Below are 18,453 nucleotides of genomic sequence, written 5' to 3' on the forward strand. Positions count from 1 at the left end.
CAAATCTAGAAAGAATCGGGAGCATATCTTTCATATATATCCATATCTAGTAAATCTAAGCATATCTATCCATATCCAAGTAGATTTAGTCATTAATGGAAAAGATATAGTTTGGATTCATATCTATCCTATAAGATTTGGTTATTAATGAAAAGATGTAGTATGGATTCTTTCTTGCTTATATAAGGCTTGCTTGAGTGGCTTTGTATTAAAAGAAGCAATTCTAGCCAAAAAAAACACTTAGCTTAACCATACTCAATTCTCTCCTCCATCTTTGTTCTCTAAAAAAACTAGTCGGTGAGTTTCTAATATGTACGTGAGAGTCTTGGGCAAAATGTAAGGGTGTTCTTTTGTAGAGTTTTGGGTTCTCCTACTTGTGCAGAGTAGGTCCGAACCATACAATAAATTATCGGGCTGTTTATATCCTGGAGGGGATAAATCAGAGATTTTCTACTGCACCGGTTTGTTACCATAGAGGGCTTGAATCTCTTTAAAGAGAGCGAGATTTTCGCTACTCAGCCTGTTAATTTGTCCGTTATAATTTTGTTCTTTAGTGTCAACTTTTGTAATATCACCAACACTTCAAACTAGTTTGGTATTTTAGTGGCGAGGCTTTTGGACCTGCGTCAGTTAGGCTGGCTCCCACATCGGGAATCTGGGTATTGTGTGTATGTATTTAAAGGGTCCATTATGCATCTCCATAGTCAACAATTGCCTAGGTGAGTTGGTATGTGAAATTACCCTCTTGCCCTCATCCAAAACTAGTTTGGTATTGATTTTGATCCAAGTTCACCGTATTCAACTCATGAACCTTTTGTAAAAAAAAAAACTCATGAATCAAACCTGACGTCTCTAGAGGCCAAACCAAAGATACTGGACAGGAAAAAAAATCGAACTTATGATTTAAAATTCTCCAAATGGAAGACTTTGTTCGAATGTAATATTATCCAAAAATCTAAGGAAAAAGAACTGGTATGACCCCCTAACTATTAAGACCGCTGGGGTGAAAATTAACGAGTGTCAAAAGAGAAAATTTTAGATTGTCAGAAATGAAATCACAACCGTAATATATTCACAATTTCTTTTCCCATTTACATCAAGAGTACCTAAAGGTGGTAAAATTAATTGTTCACCTGTTAGACTGAAAAATAGTAATAATTTCTTAAAAAACTAAATATACTGATAGCCCCCAAACAAGCTCAAAGAAGAAAAACCCAAATCACCCCAAAAAAAAAGATAAAGGGAAGAAAAATGGAAATTAAAAACCTATTCAACCCATTTTACCTTTTCCCTTAGGGACACCTCACATTTCTTCCGGGTCCACCATAGTAAAAATAATTCCCCCACACGTTATTAATCCCTCCTCTTATATCGTAACAATTTGGGTGATCAGCTAAAACCCGGAGATTCGATACCGGAATCAAGCTGTTGTCCCAGTCAACCACTTGTAAATTACGAAAATAAGATGCTTTTCCAAACCCTTCTCCGGAAAAATGCCCGCTACCCATTTGGGTCGATGTGTGAGTACCCGACGGCCTAGTATTCACGACTTCTCCACCAAATTGGACCATGTTTGCGTGGTTCCGCAAGTGCGTGAACAAGAATGAGGGCCAGTACCCGACTAGGGGCCCGGATCCGAATTGAAGCCACCAATTCCCATGCTTCGGATCCTGTATAAATTTGTTGCATATTACAATGTTGATGTTCTTGGTATAAGAAAGAGACTACACATATTCATTACAACCCATGTGAAGTGTGGCTACGGAAATGATGAAAAAGAGAAAAAGCTACTTGAAAGGACTAAAGGGAGAAAATTAATGGGCAAGCCAATTACTCCATACTCTAGTCCTTTTATATATATGGAGTATGAGAAAAACCGTGAACAAGTTTTTCGCGAATTCGTGCAATCGCAGTCGTCCGTTACTGCAATCAATAGTTGGGATTCATTTCCAATTTTGATCGGTAAATTGGGTTTTAATTTGAATCATCCGAAAAGCACTTTGGACGCACAAGATTGGGCTCCGTAAAACCAATTTTCACGGTATCGTCCGTAGAGAAAGATATTCTCATGGAGTATATGTTTTTGGAACTCTAGTCCTTTTTATGTGATACTCCAAGCTCTCATGTAAATTCAAAAAAACTAATTTAATTAAGGGTTGTTGAAGTACTAGACAAGGGCATGTGAATTGTGGGGGTGGCTCAGGAATTCTAGTTTAGCCTTTTGGGTAAGTAAAAAAGAAGAGAATCTTACAAAGGGCATTTGCTCCTGAAGTACAGAATAATACTACTACCTGCGAGAGATTGGCTTTTCCCAAACCTTTTGGCATAAGAATTTAGTTGCGTAATGCTACCTTGTGGAGGATGGGCCCCACCAACCATTCATTCTACTATTACTATATACGCAGTGTGTTTTTACTAAATTAAATAGACTTAAAGTTTATTATTTTACGGATTTCTAGACAGATCATTTTTTTCGCATACATCAACTAAAATACTAACATTTAGCGAAAACAGTTTAACGTTTAATTTAGTGGAAATATTTAGCGAAAACAGTTTAACGTTTAATTTAGTGGAAATGTACGCGGTCCACATTTTTAAAGCATGGACAAAAGCCTCTTAATTGGTCTTGGACTCATGGATTCTAATTACAGAACAAAAATAAGGAAATCCATTAGCCAAATCACAGGAAATCATCAAAAGTTTACCTTCCAAACTAGTAAGCTGATATCATATTGACCACCCTTGTACGACGACCTAGGGGAAATCGCAGCCCCGATGGCAATCCTATTGTTCGTTTGAACAAAACCCGAACACAGCAAATTGTAGCATCCGGTCGCTTGGTACGCATCACTCTGCAAATTAAACCACAATTAATTGCTTCGTCTTTTTATTTTTCAGAGAATTATTTTTGAAAAGATCAAGTTCAAATGTAACAGAACACTTACAGTCCAGTAAGTGAAGAACCTTGGGTAGCTGTCTCCATACAGCTCTGGGCTAACCTGCGGGCGATTTGTCAATTTTGGTTTTTGTGGCAAAAATTCAAAGCATTTAATGAATTTCGAAAGTTGTTGAAATGTCAACAGTTTACTTTAAAGGACAGTACATACATTAGTTTCAGGTCATTGAAAACACCATTACACTGCAAATAATACACGAAACCGCGTTTCTTTTTGTTTTGGATATTTTCATCTATCCTTCGTTTTGTTGTCAATTGGAAAAACCACGTTGTTTATACCGAGAAAAAACCGCAAGTTCGACTTTCACCGACAACAGAATTATAGCAGAGGCAATTAGAGGTTTATCCGATCGTTAATTCAGGACTCCGTAATTAGTTGAGATGCATGTGTAAACTGACAAGAAATTCGTGTGCATGTACGTATATATAGTAGGTACCTGCCAACCAGCTTCAATGGTGTTAAGATCGTTCCCAAATGAACCAGAGATGACCCACATCTGTGACAAGCTGAATTCATATTGGTTAGCTACCCGAGGTGCCCATACATTTATACTTGCTTTTGCTCCATAATACTCTTGTCCACTTACGTACCCAACCGCATGCTGCACAACCAAAAATTACCAAACATTATTAAATACTCCTATATGTGCAAATACTTTTACTATAGACGGATGTCTGGTTTTGAGATTCTGAAATTAACAATCAGACACACTCTTTCGTAACGAAGATTTGTAATATATGCTGATATTAGATAAATATCCACTACAAACATGTCTTTATTTTCAAGGACCCTTGTTTTGTAGGAGTCAGCTTCCCTCCAGTTTGCCACCATCCAGTCTGGAATCTAGTTTTTGTGGAATCGTTCACCTTTTGGAGCTTGCTGAGACCATCAACCATGTCAGAAATCACGTTGATCGGATACAGGTTGATATGATATTGAAATCAATTAAAATTCAGATAATTATGTCCAATGAGTTGCAATCAAGTGTTGCACACTTTTTTTTAGCAAGCTTAATGTGTTTCGAAATCATATCAAACGGTATCCGATCAACATGATTTTTGACGTGGTCGGTATTCCCGGCGAGCTCTAGAAGGTGAACGATTCCGATCATTGTTGCTTTTGTTGCTACTGTAGAAATCAGAATTTTCTCAAAGCATGAGGGTTGAGATAAAAGATTAACAAGGAAAGCTAATTTCTGGAAATAGAAATTCTGGTGCAAACATTCAATGAATGACATTGACAATACCCTTTAGCTTTGAAAATAAGTGAAGCCAGACCACCAAGACAAACATGGAATTCCGTAATTTCTGAAAAAGTTTAAAGTTTGTACCCGGATTCAATAAATGGTAGTAATAAAGTAACTGACAGCCACTAATAAAATTTAGAATCCAATATCTTCATCAAAAATTAAATTCTTTGTTTTCGATTACTCTTTCACAGGTTTTCCATCTTTGTGCTGTGTTTGGAACACTTTTTGAATTTTTTTTGAAAAAATGAAAAAGGTAATAAATAGAGAAATAGAGAGAGAAATAATTAAAAATAGAAAAAATCTAAGATAAAATTTTCAAACAAGACATAATTAATTTTTCTTTCTGTTTTTTTTCCCGACGGTTAAGGTGGCCGGGTTGCTTATGCGCACGTCCAGTTGATCAAAGGGAAGTCATTCGCGCTTGACACCAAAAGATTCGCAAAAAAATAAATTCGCTCGCTGCCTTACCCCAGGAATCTTACGTAATGCCTGCCTCTTGAAAACGAATTACGGGTTCTTTTTTTTTTCCCTGTTTTTTAAAACATGTTTTTGAGAAGCTTGTAACTGACCTCATGGCCATTGCTTGAAGAGTCTCGTCGAATAGGCCGTCGAATTTTCCTTCCGAATCTTTGGATGGAACTAGCTCTCAGAACATCTTGTTCAGTTGTTCTTCTGATTGGAATTGTTCCTTCTGGACATGATTCCCCACTCAAGCTCCACAACTGATGATTTTCCAATTCCATTTCATCTGGGTTTTCGCCTTTTGGTGTCTCTGGTGATTCCTGTGAAATGAAATTGTCCAAACTCTTTAGAAAAATCCGATCACAAAAAAAAAACCTCTTAAAGTAAAATTCTCTTAAAAAAAATGCAATTCCAAAGCACCATATATACAAAAATTCAAAATCAATAAATAGGAAAATGATGATACCAATGGGTTTTGCCCTTTTAATTGAGGGTGATCAAATGCTGGTTGTTGATGAGAGGGAACACAGTCTATCAGATCACCATCCGGACTCTGCAACAAAACCGAATTTCTCAGGGAAAAACAAGAGAGCAGAAACAGAGCGAAAAACAGGGGAAAAGGTATTCAAGATGTTCAAAAATGAGGTGGAAAGTATATGTTTACATTTTTTGATAAACCCAATGATATAAAAAACACAACCAAATCAGAACGCAAAACTTGAAAATCTACGAAAACAAAATAGTAATCAAAGCAAGTGTGATGCTCTGTACTCAGACAAATTTTGCCAATATTTAGCAACAGAAAGAACCTGAATTGTCTTGGTAGATGGTTTATTGATTTTCTCGAGATGAGCTCTGATCATTTGCAACTTCTGTAGCTCTTCGGTGGGTCGGAAGGTTTGATTGGCCTGGTTGAAATCGTACGAATGGACTGGAAAAACAGAGGAAGTGACAAGGAAGAAGAAAACAACAAAAGTAGGAATGATTGGGGAGGTCTTGTAATATGTAGGAGCCATGTCTGGGGAGTTTGTCTTGTTTCTTGATTCTTGTATTGTATCTGTTTGTGAGTTCGTGCGTCGGTGGTGTTGTCTTCTTCTGTGATCAAAATGGCACCATTTGTTCTGGCTTTTTGCTAAATCCATCATGCGAAAACCCAATTCAGAGCTCCAAAACCCCCCAAGAACAAGAAAAACCCTACGTAACTCTCTCTCTCTCTCTCTCTCTCTCTCTCTCTCTCTCTCTCTCTCAAGCTTCTATACCTTGGTTTATGTTCTGACGCGTACGGTTCTCAGGGCATGGGCAAATAATAAAGCGGTTCAAATGGGTTGTGGGTTTTGGAGAGTTTTACCCATGTGGGCGTGGAGAAATAAATAATGGGTTGTGATCAAAACATGCACAAATTTTAACATTTGAAAGCAACTTTAGAGAGAGAGAGAGGGGTATGGGTTTGGGTATGTATTATGTGTTTCCATTGTCCAATACAAGACTGAAACTTTAGCTTTTTGTGCTAATTTTTATAGGGGCAAAAAAATCAAGGTGGGCTGCTTCTTATTCCTTACTTCGGGTTTGAGGACAAATACTAGGAATTTACACTTGATTCTGGGTTTCCAAAGTTCTTTGCTTGGGGCGTCTCTTTCTCACCTCCCTAGATGTTCTCTGTGTCAGCCTATATATACCCTATGTTCTCCATTCTTTCTAACAACTCCCATCCCTCAAACAAACCAAAATTGATTTTCGGTGCGTTCTTGTGCTAGGTTAAATGGACGATAGGCTAATAGAAATAGTCAAGTTATTTTTTCAAAATGCTATCTTAGTTGATGTATGCAATAAAAATAATCTCGGGCTAAATATCTAAGAAAACTTGAGCTTTAATTAGTCCACTTAGTATAGCGTAAATTAATTCACCTTCTTAACAAATGAAGCCAAGTTATCTTAACTTTTTTTTAAAAAAATTGGTTACACTGAATTGATTAGTTGAGATGCAAGTAAATTGATTCGGACACCCTGAATTAGTATTAAGAAAACCAGATATCATAAGAGTGTGTTTAATTGGAGTACAATAAAAGTGGATTTTTTTTTTCTAGCAAACCAAACACAACTTTTGAAGATGATGTTTGTTTGGATTGTGGCATGGGGGCACGCGCACCATGCTAATATGATATTTTTGCATGCTTATGAAGGCATCAATGCATGCGTGCACTAGATTTTTTTTTTATTTTTTATAATCGAGGAATAGCCCTACAGCTGAGTCATAATTGGACCTGACTACGTAATCCAAACCCCAGGGGAACTAACACTGCCACACCAATCAAGACCTCCCACTTACTATAAAGGTACTCATCCTGTGAGGAATCGAACCCTTGATCAAGAAGAATACTCCCAAAGTCAGTCATTCACCCTTACCAGTGAGACAACCCTTGCTTATGTTTTGTGTTTACTTATCTAATTCACTACCCATTTCAACACAAACTGTGACAAATTCATAACTATCTAATTCTCTCCCATACTCTTGTACATGTAGTTCGATATTTGATGTACTATATATCAGAAAATTAATGATCCACCTTCGAACGACTAACTAAATTTTAAGACCTTTTTTGGCTAAGATTTAAAGTTCCTTATGTTTGGCAGAGAGCCACCAAAGATCACATTACGAATAATAACAGTTACTATGAGTTTCGCCTAATTAACTTTTTAAGACTTTTTGGAAATTTTGGTCTTATTCAAAAAAAAAAATTTGCTTTTGTTAGTTTTGCGTCAAATTTTTTGTGGATAATTGATTTGTCTCCATGAGAAAAATCGGAAAACCCAAAATTTTTTACTTTTACCCAAATATTTTGAGAAATATCCACTTTTAAGCTAAAAAATGTGACAAAAGTTTGGCGCAAAACTAATAAACCGCGAAAAAAATTTGAATAAGAACAAAACTCACTTTTTGCACTTTTTGAAACTCCTATCAAAATGAACAAATTATGAAAAGCAAGCCACACTGCCGAGAGAAAGTCAAACCTCAAATATTTATACCAAGAGTACTCCTTGGCAAGACTCCTTGCCAATATAGATTTTTGACTTCTCAAAATCCTTAAAACATCAGGGGGAAAAAAATTTGAGTTGTGTCGTGTCTGAACGGACTTAACCACTATCAAGATGGAAAATATCACAGATCGTCGAAGATTCCGAACAAGCTGACCCTCCAAACGGACTATGCCAAATCAAGCCAATTGCTTTCACACTTTCATATCAATACGGTTGCTGCAACAAATGCTAATCATGATGTGCATAAATTAACTCGTATGCTCGACTACTAAACAAAATACTTTAAACAAATACTATGCTAGCTTGTTAATTTGAGGATATCGTATACATAGATATGGACAACACGCACATAAATAAAGTGGGTTTTTGGCGCCTTCTTTTTCACCTTCTTTTCCACTTTTTACATTTTTGATGTTTGGCTTTGGCTTGCCCATGAGAGAACTCATTTTGGAAAATGACTTCTCAAAACTCAGCTTTAGAAAAGATAAGTGAAAAGTAGCACATGAGGTTCTTTTTGCATTTTCACATTCTTGCCCATTTTACCCCAATTTTTGAAAGACCATTTTACCCTACACTTAGTTTGTGCTTCCACTTTGAAAACAATATTAATTTGGTTCCAAATGTTTTGTTTGTATTTTTATTTTCCTTTCATTTCTCACCAACTTTTTACTGTAAATTGTGTTTCGTAGTCTTTTTTTTTTTTTTCCCTTATGGATTTGATTTAATCGTTGCTCCCTCTGTTCCAAAATGAGTGACCTTTTTAGGACTCCGTGTCATTTTAAAATGCTTATATCTTTCGATTTATGAAGTTTTATGTGATTTTGAAAACTTTGTTTAATAGAACTAATTAAAATCTATCAAAATTCATATTGCATATTTTTTAACATCTATATTGAAAAATATAAACAATTAAAAATGACACGTTTTACCAAAAAAGTCACTCATTTTGGAACGGAGGGAGGATTTTTTAACTTATTATGTTTTATTATTACTAATTAGCCAAAATAATTTGTAGCGGAGACTTTCAAATATGGGACACAAGTATATCAGAAGACATCTTTAAAAAATATTTAAAAACATCATTCACGCATTATGATACAATAGTAAACAGCATCTAGATGTTGCGGAAGTTGTGGACTTGATCAAAACTAGAGTGGCATTTTGGATCAAGGCAAAGTTTAATGTTATGGAATACTCAGTGGAAGACTTCAAAAGGGGCATAGAGGTGATAAGGCGTAAGAGGATTTGACTGTAGAATTTTGGGAGTGTTGTGATTTCTATGTTTTGCACCTCCAACTGACCTATTGGAAGTGTCCCCTCTGTTTTTTTTCGTTTCCCCTTTGCCATTTGGTCTCCTGCTCTTTTTTGGGGGTGGGACCTATGTGGCCTCCTCTCTCGATGTACCCTTGTCGAGCTCAATAAAAATTTTCCTTTTGCCGAGCAAAAAAAAAATGATACAATCGTAAAGGACCCAAGGGCAACATAGTAAATCATGAATTCATAACATTTTGTTCATTTATCTCTTAAACACTACTTTTATTGCAAAATGCATTCTGCACATATCTCTTAAACACTCTGGATCCAGGGATGCTACAAAACAGCTCCCTGTACACTGTAATGCACCACCACAGTTGTCCAAAAGTGTTTTCAATGGTCCGGATTAAAAATGAACTTGCCCAGGGAACAGTTAACTCTTCCCTGGAAGAGTTTGTTTTCAACTGGACGATTGATTACCAAGATAGACAGTTTGGATGCGCCCTGCAAAGCACTCTACAGGGAGTTTCTTTGCAGCATCCCTGTTTCTATAGATTCAATAATACATTCTGACCATAATCTAAAAAACTAAAAAGCCAAAAAAATATTGTAAATGAAAAGTTGAAAAAAGCCACCCAAACGTCCGAGATATGTAAGGCCCCACCATAAGAATCAAGGATGGGATCAGGGGGTCTAGTGGCGGCGACCGCCACGACAAGAATTTTAAAAAATGCAGTTATTATATGTAAAAAAAAAAATTATGCCCAACTTATATAGTCTCGCCACCACTAAATTTTTTAATATATATTTCGCCACTACCCTGGTTCCATGATAAGAATCAAACCAAAACCAAATCTTCACGAAAAAGAAATCTTACCGCTTTATTATCCAAATGTTAATAAGCTGCAAAATGGAGTATATATGCTCTGGATTTTGTCGTAGAGCTTACGTAGTGGTTGCTTGTATTATGTGAGCACAGAGTTTGGGTTCATATAGCTTTATCGATCTAGTTCTCTTTCTAGGGCTCTGGCAATGATGCTTGCCGCCCAAGCTAGCAGTCCCACTACTTTTTCTTCTGTATTTCACTTTTCAATGCTTAGTGGTTATCTTTTCTTTTTACGACTTCATTTTTTGTGTGTAAAATTAATGCACTACTTATGAGATGCGCCTACTCATACCAACCCACTTTTGAATTGCAAAAGAAATTAATTTAGGGATTTTTTTTTCAACAGTCAGAGATGCCAGGGCCAATTTACGCATATCTCGACTAATATTCTCCTCAGTCCAATCAAAGACAGACCATTTGTACCGAAACCAGGAAAAATTCATGAGAAATTACTTTTTTTGTGGCATCATCCCAAGAATTGGATTTCGGTCAATTTTGAGAAATTTTTGGTCACAAGGTCATGTAGCTATCTTCAAATACCAATATCCGCAGGAAAATGAAAGAGATTCAGATGTGTGGAGTCTTTAATTTTTCTTCATCCCCTGGCTTCGAGAGTTTAATTCTGACCTACCATCTGTGCCATATTTATCCCCTTCACAGAACATCAAATTTAATGTAATCCGGCAGTGCCACATCATACTACAGAAACCTGCCACCCTTTAAAATCCACACAAATTAAACCAGGGCTTTAGGGGGAATTTGTATGGTCATATTTAACTTCTTCTTTTCTTTTTTTTTTTTAAGTTACGCTAAGCGATTTTCTTTATAGTTTTTGTTCAAAATATTTGATTTTTCAGATTTATTTTGACAAGAGAAATGGGTAATGTAAAAAAAAAAAAAAGTATGAACCGGACTTGAAAGAAGTTTAGAAGTTTTGTCTTTCGTGAATTTTTACAATTTTTAATTATATTTTTTATTGAATTGTACGTGTGAAGATGAATTAATAATTCCAAAGAACTACTTGAATAAGCGGAAAATTTGGCAATCTGGTGTTTTGGTTGGCATTTTGCCTTCTTTTGATTTTGATTCTCAAGTGGCGTATGTCGGTGTGCTGGTGATCCTTCTTTGGAATCCTTTCAAAAAAATTAATTAAAAAAATTGCAGATTAAAAATAAAGTTTCGCAACCTGGAACTCTATTAATCTCCCGCTCTAGCATTGGCGGAACCAAGATTTTCAATAAGTGGGGTTGAAAATTTGAACTATGTGTAATTCATGAACGAAACCCTTGATTTGTTTTGAGGAACGAACAAACTAGCGCTACGAAAATTATACCGATTTTGATAAAAATTAAATTATACCGATTTCGATAAAAATTTGGCAACCAGTGAGATCGGCTGTCCACCCTTGTCTCTATGTCCCTCCGCCACTGCGAGCTAGCCAGTTTTTAACATAATTTGTTCTTCGATCAAACAGATGCTTTTGTTAACCCAAAGCTTAAACGGAAAGTATTTCGGTACTAAGTGCTCCAAGTGTTGGGAGTCTGATCTGCCTAAGATTCTCTCATGTACGTGTGTAGATCTAATTCGTTGGGAGTATTCACAGAGACCACATCACATTGCCTGAAGGCTAATGCCTTATTTGGATGGTGTTTTAAAAATTGTTGGATTTGATTTTTGGAATAATAAGTAGAAAGATAAATTAGGATAATAATTGAAGATATGGATAATAAATAGATAGAGATAGAGAGAGATAAGAATAATGAGTGGAGAGAGAAATGAAAGTAATGATATGCATACATAGATTGACTCCCGCAAAAGGGACACTTATTACACACCCAAATAGGAGAGACTTGGTGTGTTCTATTTTTTCAAATAAGTACTTATTTTCAAATAAATACTTATTGTTTGAATTACAAGTGATGTATTGAAAGAGAATGACATATCTCGTAAAGCAGAAAATAAATATTTTAAAAATAAGAATCTTAGCAAAACGGACCTTATTACATTTCCAAAAGAGAGGATGAAAGCAACACAAAAGAAACATACAATGATAGTACAAAAGAACACACCAAACCATCACACCCATCCAGCTACCTTCTTTATGTCTGGATATGTGATTCACATAATCACATCCTATTAATTACTCCCTCAGCCTAATTGTTTAGACATTTTAGAGTTTGTGCCACGTTTCAATTTTTTATATCTTGTAATTTATGAAGTTTTATGTAATTTAAAAAAAATTTATTTCATAATTCTAATCGAGATCTACCAAAAGATTCATATTGCATGCATATAAATAGTATTAGTGCTAATTGAAAATATAACCTATTTACCATTCGGTTAGGATGGATTCCGATAGAACAATGGACTAAAAAATGGGAACGAACTGAGTATTTAACTTGGATTCGGAATGCTTCACGGTATACCATAGTTTAGGCCACAAACAATAGTAGTACTGTATGTACTCCAGGGTTTGTAAGTTTATGTACTCAAAGGTTTTTAAATGCTAAAGGGATAAGCCACACATGGAAGTAATGAAACAAAATGATCAGTAAAAGTGAATATGTTGATTTTGTTTTTGTTTGCTTCATGCATGCCTTGTTGCATCAATCATCATAAACTGATCCTCTCTCTCTCTCTCTCTCTCTCTCTCTCTCTCTCTCTCTCTCTCTCTCTCTCTCTCTCTCTCTCTCTCTCCAGGACTCACAATATATACTTTTACGCCAGGACTCACAATGTATACTTTTTCGTTCACCTTCATTCTTCATGGTTCCCAGTTTGTCTGAGTAATATACAATCAGATTTTGCCTCAAACCCAATCATTCCATTGCACCCATTTTTCATGCATTCAAACGAAATCTCCTCAATCTGTCTCCTAGTTGAGGGAATGCATGATGTGGGTTTGAGGCATTGCACAAAGTAAAAATTATTAACTTAATAGTAGTCTATAGTGTATAGGCTCCCCAGTCCAATACATCCTCTTGCTTAATTAAAGAAAACAGTATCAGTATGTTCAAAATTCAGTGTGGGAGCCAAAGTACGTTCCCCTTTTTTGATTAGTCCAAGGTCTTTGGCTGCTTTCACTCCAGAATATCAGTTGAATGAAATACTCCATAAGGTCACTTCAAAGAAGTTCTGAGCATTTTTTTTCTTCAAATTTTGTGGCATTTTGAAAATCGATTTCAACTAGTTCGTGTATATTTTTGGCTGAGTGAAAATGAAAAAAGTAATAAGGGTTTGTCCCTCCATGAAATCATATGTTTGAATCCCACGGAGAGCAAACACTTCAAACCTTGGGGCTATTATAGTGTTTGTTTGCACGGTTGTTAACTTCATGGCTCCAGAATCAGTCGAAACGCGCGCAAGCTGACCCAGACATCCGTAATTTTAAAAAAGAAAAAAGAAAATGTTGTGTTATAAAATCTACTATCTTGCAAGTTGCACTCTCTGTGTTGTTTTCTCCCTTGAGCATTGCACCCTATGACAAAAATGATAAGATGCATGACATGGATCCGTGAAACAGTCCAGGTGATTCTGGAAGTCCAGATTCTTTCATAGATAAGTTTCATGGATTCAGTGTCATGGACTGTACCAAGCCTCTGGTACTTTTATGATTCGTATGCGTAGGAAAGGTAACTTTACTGAAAATGGGTCCACATACCAGGCTTATTGTAGACTTTATATTCTGCAGGCTCGGCCCACTGAAGGCCTCCAACAAAAACCCATCGACAAAAAGAAGAGTTGACGACCCATTTCTCCTAATGGTGATCAAGTGTTTGTGCCTTTTTCCTTTCTTTCTTTGGGGAAGAACCAAAGCAATGGAGAGCTGCTTATTTTAAAAGTGAAAGCTTCTACGAAATAGCTGTAGAAGAGGATGTTTTGTTCTTAATTAGTATTTATTCTTGGAGTTGATTTATATATGCATGCAATTACTTCTTTTCTAATAAAAATAAATATAGTTATGGAAGGGGTTATGGTTTGCCAATCAACCGCGCGACCTAAAATTGCAATTGATGAGGTTGGTTTTGGATTACCAAAACAAAAAAACAAAAAATGCAAGAGCTCTCCATGGCTGAAAGTACATCAGACAATAATATTTAGTAAATTTGGGTACTACGTACAACAGACTTGGCCTTAACAATGTATAGTTAAATAATAATAACAAACCTTCTACTCCCTCAATCTGTCCCTTTTTAAGAGTCATCTTACTTTGTAAATCCATTTTTTATGGAGATATCATCATTACATTCTAAAAATTATAACTTTCCCTACTTATCCTCTATGGAGGCATCTTCATTATATTTTTACTTACTAACTTTTCAAAATGTAATATACTTTTAGGGGCAAAATAGAAAATGTACCAACTTTTACTCAATCACTTTACAAAATGGACACTTGTTAAGGGACAACTCAAAATAAAATACTGGATTCTTAAAAGGGGACGGAGGGAGTAGTACGCAAGAGAGGGTTTTTTTTTTTTTTTTTTCCTTCTGTTCCTTTTTGTTTTGTAAAATCACTTTCAATGGCCTAAAAATTCCAACGCTCCCCAAGGGAATAAGAAGTGCATTAGCCATATCCCATGATGACAAAGTTTCTATTCATTGAAAATATTTACACCCGCCCCAAATTCTGGAAATTCTGGTCGCCATCTTTTTGGTGTGGGCTTGAATTCAAAGTCTAGAAAGGAACATTCACTAACTTCAACATAATGATCAGATCGAGTCACATTCGAATGATCCTTTCACCCTTTAAGAAAAGAAAATTTGACATGTAACCCAAATGGATTGACCTAATGGTCTAGGCCTAGAACTTACAAGTTTGCTTCCTCCTAGAATCTCAAGTTTGATTCCTCTTAATTAATTGTCAGCAACTCTTGGGTCACCTCACTTCCACGCAAACTACGGGATTAATTAATTGTCAGCAACTCTTGAGTCACTTCACTTCCACACAAACTATGGGAAAAAACTGCAATAGAGACTGTCGGGATTAGTCCGAGATGCACAGTCCGGCTTGGGACACCCTATTCTTAAAAAAAAAAGATTGTTTGAAATGTGAGGGGAATATTAATCTACGAACTTTAATGGAGAAGAAATTCACATGTGGATTTGATCATTGCTTAGGAACAAAAATTGGCAAGTCTTGCTCCCTGTCAACTTTTTAGGACCAAATAAACAAAAAACATAAAGTGGAAAACAAAATGAATGGAACAAGCTAGCTGTTTTGCTGTCCTTGTTGGAATAACATCAAAGCATCTAAATTTAACTTTGGAATAGTTTAAAAGTGGAATAAAATGAAAAGAGAATTCCACTTGGATTTTGACCCACATCAAAAGAAGAGAACGGAATCATGATCAGAAAGAATATATATATATTTACGTCTAGCACCATTCTCCCTCCGTCCATATATTATATATATGACTGTCAACGACGAAAAGTTGTAGTACAATCTTTTTTAAAAATAAATAAATAAAGTATTTTTGTGCTTGCATAATTTATTTTCTCTAATTTAAAATATTAATTGAGATTTTTAATTAAAAAATAAATGCTCGAAACACTCACTTCTTTATTCATAAACTGCATAACTTTCCACAGTGAACGTTTAAAAAATGAAAGCATATATTAATTAGGTAGATGTTAAAAGATAATAACACGTCAATAAAGATGACATCTGGTCTTAATTATTGATCTATACTCAAGCACAAAAACCTCTACGTATAAGGGAAGAAAAGAGGAGATAAAAGAGTTTGACCCTTGGAATGGTTATGTTAAGCAATGATGATGTTCAAAGAGGGGCACGGCCAGCTTTCTTAGCCAAATGAAAGTTGAACTTTTAAAACCTCATGAAATTTTTTTTTAATTTTTTTTTCCTTTCTTTTTGTAGAGAGGGAACAAAGCCCATTGAAATGTATCGCCAACAACGTCCCACCATGTACAAAGTGGAGATTTTTCCTAAATCATGATTTTGCATTTGGGAGGATATATTTGGAAAGAATGTGCATGTCTTTATGTATACCCACTTCCTTTGTGTGTATGGCATATATGCTTTGCTTGGGGCATCATCCATCCTCTTGGGCCATTTCGCTTACATCACTGTTTGTGTCATGATGATTTCATGTTCTAGCTCAATTGGATATTATTAGATTGTTAATCACCAACTCATCTAAAAGATTAAGCTGTTAGAGAGAAAGGCAATTTTATTATTTATACCTTCAACACGCCCCCCTCACGTGTAGCAAAACTCTCGTCCATAAGCGGGTTGGCGGTGAGATTCGAACACAAGATCTATTGTCTGCTCTGATATTATATTAGAATGTTAATTAACCATCAACTCATCTAAAAGTCTAAGCTGTTAGAGAGAGATACAATTTTATTATTTATACCTTGAACAACAGATATCCACACCATGCAAATATTCATCACTTTTCTTAAACTTATATTCGTAATATTCCAATCCCATGCTCTAGTCTTAGCTAGGGACAGACGCAGAAATTTAAAAGTATATAGGGAGGGCGAACATTAGAGAAAAACCATATCGATGAAATGCATGTGATACTCCTACCAATTTTTTCAACGCAAAGTGTGAAACTACTACTATACCAACCAGATTTTTATGTATTTTTTAGTAAGATATTGTCATCTATAATTACAACAGCGAGCATAAAGCTCTATCCATTTTAAAAAGTAATACTAACATTACGACAAAAAACTTAGAAAAAATACTGTAGCATTATTCTTTCAAAAATCTTGGTAGGGTGGTGTTGTATATCTGGATGTTGTGGGGACAAATTTATGTAATTTGGAAGTTATTAGGAAAAATAATACTACTATAATTCAAAGAAAAATTTGAAACGTGAGTAGGGTGGTCGCTCGAACTCACCCGTCCCTTGATCCGTCCTTAGTCTTAGCCTAAAAGAAATGGGAGGGGATGTGCTTAATTCCTTTAATTTGTTTTTTGATTGATTTATTCTTCGTACGATTAATTGTATATGTGTATTGGGACGAATCTGCAACAAGGTTTTGGCCGGGAACCGAATCCGGCACGAGCTGGAGAATCAATAAACCTATTCTATTCTGGGTTAGCTCCATTTAATTTTCTCTATCCTCTCTCCCTTAAACTTTAAGCATAGAATTGGATTGCAAATAGTGTGTGATTGTATTTTCGGCTTTTGAAGGCAACGATTGATAATTTGCTCACTACTCGTACGGTAAAATTAGTCGTTGTATTATGAAATTATAAAAACAAATCATTATCCGACCAATCAATCGGGGATCAAATATTCAAGCTATCACTAGCTAGCTGCATGCTGTTCTGTGCCTATGGTTTGAGCTAGGTTTTCCGCTGGATACTCTACTATCAAGTCGAAGATGGACCATATGACGGCACCTCGTGCTGGTCTGTTTCGGCAGTACGAATTGTAGAGCCTATAGTCTATAGTGCTTTCAGCAGCGCTCATGTCTTAGATTTTGGTAGCTTTGGTTCACTCCTATTTTTGTAATGTAGTCATCGCCTTCGGACTTGAATGAAATATACAATTGATGTTGATAAAATAAAAAAGGGGAAAAAACTGAAATAGTCCTTGTAGTTAAGTGTTTGTGTCAACTTGGTCCCTGTAGTTGTAATTGGCTCGATTTACACTCTATACTTTTCATTTTGTTCCAACTTGGTCCAATTACTAACCGCCGTTAGTTCACCATTAGTCTTTTTAACAGCAAAATCAAATGGCCCCATTTTTGGGGTTAAAATAATAATTCTCTCATTCCCCTATTACCCTAATATTAGGGGTGTGCACGGGTCGGGTTTGCCCCCCGAACCCCGACCCAACATGTCGGGTAACAAATATTTTAGGCCCGCAAACCGAACCGAAAAGAGGTAAGAACCGTCCGCGAGCCCGATTCTTTACGTCGGGTCGGGTCGGGCCGGCCAAAAACTGAATTAATCTTTATAAATGGGTCGGGTTGGGTAAGAAACACACCAACCCGGACCCTGAACCGAAATCTGATTTGTAACAGAAAATAGAAAATGAACCTGTACCTGTCCGAACCACATGTTCGACCCCGCCCGAGACCCTTCGGGTCGGGTCGGGTCGGGTCCACGGGTGGACGGATTTTTTGCACAGGCCTATCCAATATACCTCTGAACCAAAACACAGCTCATTCTTCCATTCTCCATTAATAAGGACGCACTTAAGAAGAAATTTGGTTATAATTTTCTGCAATAAGTTGTCCTCCAATTCAGCATTTTCATGATCAGCCATGAGGCAACATAACCACTGGTATTGTCTACATGTTCAACTTCTGGACAAATACTAAGATGCCTTATTTTCTACATAGTACTGAAAATGCATATAGAACCATGTCCAAAAGTGACAACATGATAAAGAACCATGTCCAAAAGTCAAAATATTACATAAACTCAGGGGTTGTTCGGCTAAATAAGTCAAGCGGCTTATTTTTTTTGTCCTTATTCAATTTTTTTTCGCATTTGTTAGTTTTTTGTCAATTTTCGGAGATTAATGCTTCGTCATGACAAGAGAAACCTAAAAAGTAAAAAATTCCCATCCAAATCCAAATTTTTCTCAATAAAGACAAAAAAAATTGGCTTATTGGCTT

General features: G+C 36.0%; 1 protein-coding gene across 1 annotated transcript; it reads right to left on the reverse strand.

Annotated features, from left to right (window-relative positions):
- Positions 1-1,040: 1,040 nt before the first annotated feature.
- LOC131311485 (protein neprosin-like) lies at positions 1,041-6,290 on the reverse strand. The gene is made up of 7 exons (XM_058338975.1): positions 5,478-6,290; positions 5,135-5,221; positions 4,776-4,988; positions 3,394-3,558; positions 2,946-2,999; positions 2,706-2,852; positions 1,041-1,670 (listed from the first exon to the last, which is right to left on the reverse strand). The coding sequence occupies exons 1-7, from the start codon at positions 5,811-5,813 to the stop codon at positions 1,293-1,295; spliced, it is 1,380 nt and encodes a 459-aa protein (XP_058194958.1). The 5' UTR covers positions 5,814-6,290; the 3' UTR covers positions 1,041-1,292.
- Between the last annotated feature and the right edge of the window lie 12,163 nt (positions 6,291-18,453).

The sequence above is a fragment of the Rhododendron vialii genome, chromosome 12a, assembly GCF_030253575.1.
Source record: "Rhododendron vialii isolate Sample 1 chromosome 12a, ASM3025357v1".
Taxonomy (NCBI): Eukaryota; Viridiplantae; Streptophyta; class Magnoliopsida; order Ericales; family Ericaceae; genus Rhododendron; species Rhododendron vialii.